The sequence below is a fragment of the Sorex fumeus genome, unplaced genomic scaffold (genome assembly GCF_029834395.1).
Source record: "Sorex fumeus unplaced genomic scaffold, SorFum_2.1 ptg000001l, whole genome shotgun sequence".
Classification (NCBI taxonomy): domain Eukaryota; kingdom Metazoa; phylum Chordata; class Mammalia; order Eulipotyphla; family Soricidae; genus Sorex; species Sorex fumeus.
Window position 1 is genome coordinate 2,520,820 of NW_026606058.1, and position 6,208 is coordinate 2,527,027.

At 61.8% G+C, this 6,208-nt stretch overlaps 1 protein-coding gene across 1 annotated transcript; it reads right to left on the reverse strand.

The window, feature by feature from the left end:
- Positions 1 to 441: 441 nt before the first annotated feature.
- Positions 442 to 5,970, reverse strand: RFX5 (regulatory factor X5). The gene is made up of 10 exons (XM_056117735.1): positions 5,947 to 5,970; positions 5,194 to 5,322; positions 4,928 to 4,961; positions 4,486 to 4,568; positions 4,141 to 4,260; positions 3,759 to 3,878; positions 3,585 to 3,666; positions 3,190 to 3,391; positions 2,935 to 3,035; positions 442 to 2,787 (listed from the first exon to the last, which is right to left on the reverse strand). The coding sequence occupies exons 2-10, from the start codon at positions 5,307 to 5,309 to the stop codon at positions 1,810 to 1,812; spliced, it is 1,836 nt and encodes a 611-aa protein (XP_055973710.1). The 5' UTR covers positions 5,310 to 5,322; positions 5,947 to 5,970; the 3' UTR covers positions 442 to 1,809.
- Positions 5,971 to 6,208: the final 238 nt, after the last annotated feature.

Sequence of the window (6,208 nt, forward strand, 5' to 3'; positions counted from 1 at the left end):
TCCAATTCAGAGGATATACAGATGAACGGAAAAAATCTTAGAAACCGTTTTAGAAATCTTAAGAAAAACAAAGGCACTGTCATATACAAGAATGTTCATAGCAGCATTATAATAGCAAAAAATTGGAAGCAACTCAAAGGTCCATTGATAAGTAAATTACTTGTGGTTTAAGCCCTTGATGGAGTTATATATATATATATATGAAAATGAATGCATCATAGCTACAGCAGTGAATCTTAGAAATAATGTGAGAAAATTAACTGTTAGATTACTAGAACATTTTGTCAACCTAAAAAGCAAAACTGAAAATACATTTTTAAGGATTCATACACGTCATTAAATATTTAGCAATTAATCAAAGTCAGGCCCATGATCACTGCAAGGGGGACACAGGGGAGGAACACAGGAAACTAGACCATTTTAATGTTGGCTGGCGGGTCATAAGCTCTTGTTTATTACACCTCATAATTTATTCATGTTAAATATATTCTTTATATATATACCAAGCATTACATATGATAATCTTTGAAAAGTCTCTTGTGGTGGAAATAAGTGAGCAGATGAAGCCTCCTTGAAAGACAAGTCTGTGTTGTTTTTTTTTTTTTTGGAGAATCGAGATGCCCTACTGGCTGCCCTTTGTGCTACAGAGGAAGTCCCCCATGTGTACTGATGGCTTTGCAGCCTCCTCTCCTCTTCTGGAAGCACCTGGAAGTCTGCACTGCCTTCCTTCCACCCCACCTGAATCCCACAATCCTGGCTACATCTTGATGCATGTATGACAAAACACTGACACCTGGTGGGTACAGAATGCATTTAATAAGAGGACTGGGAAGTAAACCTATTGTCTTACTGCCACTGTCAGGGAGACAGAGGGGATACGGAGGCAGGAGGAAACGAACACTCTGGAAGGGAAAGGAAGGAGCTCCAGCTCTGAGCTGTACTGTGGAGAAGCTGAAGAGTCCACTGAGAGAAGTCCCTCATTCCTCAGAGGCTGCCAACAAGGTGGGAAGAGGTTCCAGTTGTCGTCCAAAGAGCAGGTGGAGCTGTCCTCTGCCTAGCCTAGGGCATGTCTGTCTGTCGCTGTCATGGCACGGCTGTCTGTCGCTGGCTCCCAGCCCAGACAACTCCTCCCTCCCAGGCACCTGATTCTAAGGGGGCTGAGCCAAGCCCTCCACCCCAAGGAGCATCCATCATCGGTCACCTCCTGGCCTGTGATTGCTTTGGGACGGGCCTGGGCCCCAGTCACGAGTGCCTCACAGGCCTTGGCAAGGGTTCCTGGCACCATCTTGGTGTGTCACGGGGGATGTGTGGTTCTAGGGTTCCCTGCAGCCACGAGGTAGCCCGGGCTCAAGAAGACCCACAAAGGCAGAACTTGGAGCTAGGCCACGCATGCTGGGTCACTGGGTCCACTCTACCTGGAGCCAGCATTAGCTCCTGGTTTCCCAGTCACGCGGGCCAATGGATCTTCCAGTCAGTCTCAGATTTCCTGTGATTTCGAGTCAAAATAGTTCTGATCTATACATTCATCATATGCCAACCCCGTCCTTCCACGGGAGAGAGCAGGGACTGGGCAAGAAGGCCATGGCTGATTTCTGAGTGACTCAAAAGCAGAGGGCAGACTGAGCTGCGAAGATCAGAAGCAGGAAGCAGGCACTGTGGAACTAGCCAGGGCGCGGCGGCGATCTCCACGGACGGGCAGGGGTTCCTTTGGCCAGGGAAGAGTCGGATGAGATGCAGGACAGCGAGGGGCCTCGGGGAGGCTGGCAGGCGGAGTTAATACGCAGACAGAAACACGTCCCCGCGGACTCCTCACGGGGGTATTGCTTTGGGGTCTTTCCGCTCTTGGGACAAGGAAGTATGAAGCACGTGTGCCTTCAAGTCTTTATTACCCTGAGCTGACCTGTCTGCCTCCCCCTTCCCCACGTGGAGAGCCTCCCTTTGACTTCTACTGCCCTTGATGACACTCACTTTGGGGGCCACAAGAGGAACTTCCTCTCCTGCATCTTTGGCATGGCGGGAGCCGGGGCCCTTCCCTGCTCTGGAAGCAGCACCGTGCTCCTGACCTGGCCTTGGCAGCGTCCCCTTCCTGGCTTCCCCTGCAGGTCCTGGTCTCTCCGTGCCTCCAGCTGGGCCGCTTTCCCAGGCGGTGGTGCCCGGTGCCTGTGGGATGCTTGAGGACCGGGCAGAGTCCAGGCTAGCTGCTAATTTGTCTGGGGTGCAATTCCTTTCTCTGCTTCCACCCGATTTCCGCGGACGCCCCCGTTTTCTCTTGGCATCGCCTCCTACTTCCTCTGTCTCCTGCTTTGCTGCTTTTGCTGCTGGGTCCTGCCCACTGGCCTCACCCACAAGTACTTCGGCTGTTCTTTTGACACCTTTGTCACGGGCGTCTGGGTCACCACTCACGCCTACCTCCCTCTGCTCTGTGCCCCGGGGCTGGGCGAGGACGCCGGCTGGAACGGGCCCCGGCCCAGGCAAAGCAGGAACAGTCGGCAAGATCATGTTGATGATGGGCACAGGTGCCTGGGGGCCCCCTGCCCTACTGGCCAGGGGCAGCGTGGCCACTTTCAGAGTCCCCGAAGGCAGTTTGGGGGCCAGGATGGGCGGCGAGACTCTGATGGGCGGGATGAGTGAGCGCGGGGCCCTGGGGAGCAGCAGGGGCAGCCGGGCCACCAGGGCGTTCACCTGCGGGTTACTGGCTGCTGGCGCTGGGCTCTCCGCTACGTTCTTCTTCCGCTCACCGCGTGCTGGGACCGTGGTCCCAGCCCGGGACTCCAGCTCTTTAGGAGGCTGAAAACGTGCAGAGAGAGGATCGGGGGTCAGTGGGATGGGAGGGTGGACGTGGTGGGAAACGGGGTCAGGAGGGGAAGAGCACGGAGTCCCCCCCGCCCTTCGGAAGGGCAAACCCAAGCCCAGCCCAGGCATCACCCTCCTTACTGGGGCCGTTCTCTCGGCTCTCTTATGGGTGCCACCCCCCAGGCTCTCCACACCGTTCTTAGACTTAGTCGACCGTTCGCGAGGGGAATGCTCATCCTCTTCTGCAGAAGTGCCAGAGAAAGGGAGCGGTGAGGGGAGGGGGACACAGACTGGACGGGGAGGTGACTCTGAGCGCCACCGGCGGAGGAGGCCAGGGACCGAAAGGCAGCACTGGGGAGCCTCCGGAGCAGAGGCCGTCGGGGCGGGGGCACCCACCGGGCATCCCCGAGGCCTTGAGCACGTGTGCGTGCGTGGAGCGGGCAGAGATGAGGTGTTGCTGCAGCAGGAAGCGGGCGACCTCCACGATGGAGCTGAAGGACCGCTTGAGGATGCGCTCGGCCCAGTCGCAGGTCAGGGCACAGGCGGCCTCCACCAGCTCGTCCCGGGGCGCTGGCGTCACCTCGGGGCCCACCTCCGGCTGCAGCAGAAAGAACAGGCCCCGTCACATGCCACTGCCAGCAGTCCGGACCCTCACACCCCCTCACACACTGACACAGACCTGCGTGGCTCGGGGGCAGCCCCACCTCTGCCCCCATCCTCAGCCGTCCACGCAGGCACAGGGCCCCGGGCAACGTGGCTGCACACGTCCACGCGGGAAAGATGCCACTTACGCTCTCAGAGCCCTTGAGGTCAAGTCCAGGCAAGGGCGGCATTGACACCAAGGTCTTCCTCCGGATGCCGCTGTAGCAATATCTGACACAAGTTAAGGAAGGAGCAGCCGAGCCTCAAGGCAGCCGCTTCCACCCGGGCTCCCTGCTCCCCCCCAACCTCTCCAGCAAGGATACTTGGACTGGCCACGGCCGCCAAGCCTCCGGGCCTTGATATCGGGGAAGATCTCTCGGATGATTTTGCCGAAGTTGGCTGTGCTGAGGGGGCGGCAACAGGCCAGGCTCTCACAGTACTTACTAAGCGAGAGGGGGCATGGAGAGGGGGGCAGATGCAGAAGATATTCAGAGAAGGAAGCCATGGGTGGGGGAAGAGCATCCTCGGGGCATGTCCGGGATGGCCGTGGGGGGACCCCAGTTCCCACAGCAGGGGCAACGAGGCAGGGAGGAGGCAGCTGTGGACTCTGGGTGAGCCTCTCTGCAGAGAAGAACCATCCCCCTCCCCACCCCCAAGCAGGGAGGAGCCTGGAGTCCTGTCCGTGGAGTGTGGGACGCCACCCACCGATAGGCGTCATAGACGCTCTGCTTTGGCAGACAGGTGTCAGTGTGCTCCTCCAGGTGGTTGCGAATCCACTTGTAGGCATACATGTACTCCTCGTTGCTGAGGGCGCTGGGCTCGGAGCTGTGGGAGCACAGGGGACCAGAGTCTCAGGGCTGCCCTGGCCCAGACCAGACCGAGCATGTCAGAGAGCGGGACACGGTCCATCCAGAGTCCGCCTTTTCCCAGTATGCCAAGGCAGGGACCGCTGGGCAGGAACCACTGTTCCTTTCGCTCCTCCCCTCCTCCAGAAGCTGGAATGAAGAGAATCTGCACCGCCGACAGCCAGAAGCCCAGCGCCCAGCTTACCTCTTGTCGCCAGCACTGGGCCCGGCGGGAAGTTGAAGGTAGAGATACAACTTGTCATTGTCAGAGAATTTCTGGACATCTTGCTGGGGGCAGGGAGGAACAGAGACAGAGGACCCAATGGGGCCGGGAAGGACCCAAGGCAGGCCCCGCCGGATGTCCAGCCTGCCTGGCCAGCTTGAAGATGATGAGAGAAACGGACTCGAGGATCGGAGGAACAGCAAGGGCTCTGGGGGGTGGCGGGGGGGAGCAGGGACTGGGGCAGGTGCCGTGACTGTGTTTCTCCCCTGCACCTGCCTGAGAGGTCACAGCCAGAGGAAGCGGCAAGCAGCAGGGCCGAGTATGTTCTTCGAGGGCAGACGGCACTGCCCGGGCCACCTCCGCCACTCTGAGCCTTCCTGGCCCCCCACCAGCCCCATCTCTCCAGCAGCCCCCAGACACTCACCAGGATCCCCTCCACTTTGTTCTGCACAGCCTTGCTGTGGAAGGAAGAAAAGGCTAGAGGTCAGGCGGGCACTGTCCTGCACCCCTGCTGGGGGGAGGGAGAGAATGCCAACGCGCCAGCAGGTGGACCAGAGGTGCCACCACGAAGCCCACGAGTGTCCCCTCGAGTGTCCCCTCGGCAGGTCCCAGGCAGAGGAAGGGAAGTGCTGCGCGACTGGGCACTTTACGGGGGGTACCGGAGGATGCGCAGCAGCGCAGAGTACTTACGAGATGGTACCCCGGAGCTTCTGGAGAAGGGAGGTGGGCTCGCCAGCCTCGGCACTGCTTGGGGGGGCCCTTCCCCCGGACTTGGGGCTCTTGGCATCAGGCTCATCTTCTGCCATCCCAGCAGGAGGGCTAGCGAGGACCCAGGACGGGAAGATGTAACTTCCCTGCCCCCTCCCCGGCGCCCCACGGGGACCCTCCCGGGGGGCGCAGAAAACCTCCTAGCGATCTCGGTCCTCCCCCCCGGGAAGAGAGAGGAGGATGCACGGACACCCGCACCCCTGGGCCCGCGCATCCCCAAGGAGGCCCGGGCCACGTCCATCCTCCCCGCAGAGCCCCGGCCGGCCGGAGCGGGCAGCGCAGAGCGGCCGGACCCGCGTCCCCAGCCACGCTGCCCCCTCGCACCCGGGCAGCCCTGCTCCCGGCGCGACCCCCACCACCCAGCCCCTCCGAACAAAGTTCCCCGCGCCCCACCGGCCCCCGCCCGGCCGCACTGGCCAGGGAGGCCGGGACGGAGCCCCGGGACCCCGGCCCGCGCCCAGGCGGCCCCTGCGTCACGCCGACACCCCACCCGGGCGCTCCCCGCCCACCCCGCGCTCCTCGGGGGCGCGGGGGGCGGCCCTGCGGGGCGGGGCGTCGCGCGCCCGGCGGGGGGCGCGGGGGGCGCGGGGGGCGCGGGGTCCCGGGTCCGGCACGTGCGCGCGGGGCCGGGAGGGCCGCCGCGCGCCCCCCGCGCCCCCGATCCCCGCGCCCTACCTCGCTCGGGCGCCCCCCGACTCGGGCGCCCCCCGGGTGCGGCGGAAAGAGAAACTAGCTCGGAGCCACCTTCGCTCCGGCCCAGCCCCGCGCGCGGCCCGGCCGGCCGGTGCGCGGCTCCGGTTCCTTTTTTCTGATTGGCTGGCGTCGCCCCGATCTGCCCGGATACTCGGGCGATCCGCCCTGCCATTGGCCGCCGCCGCCGCCGCCCGGAGACCCGAGCGCCGCGCTCGGCCCGCGGCCGCGCAAGTCTGCCTGGCAA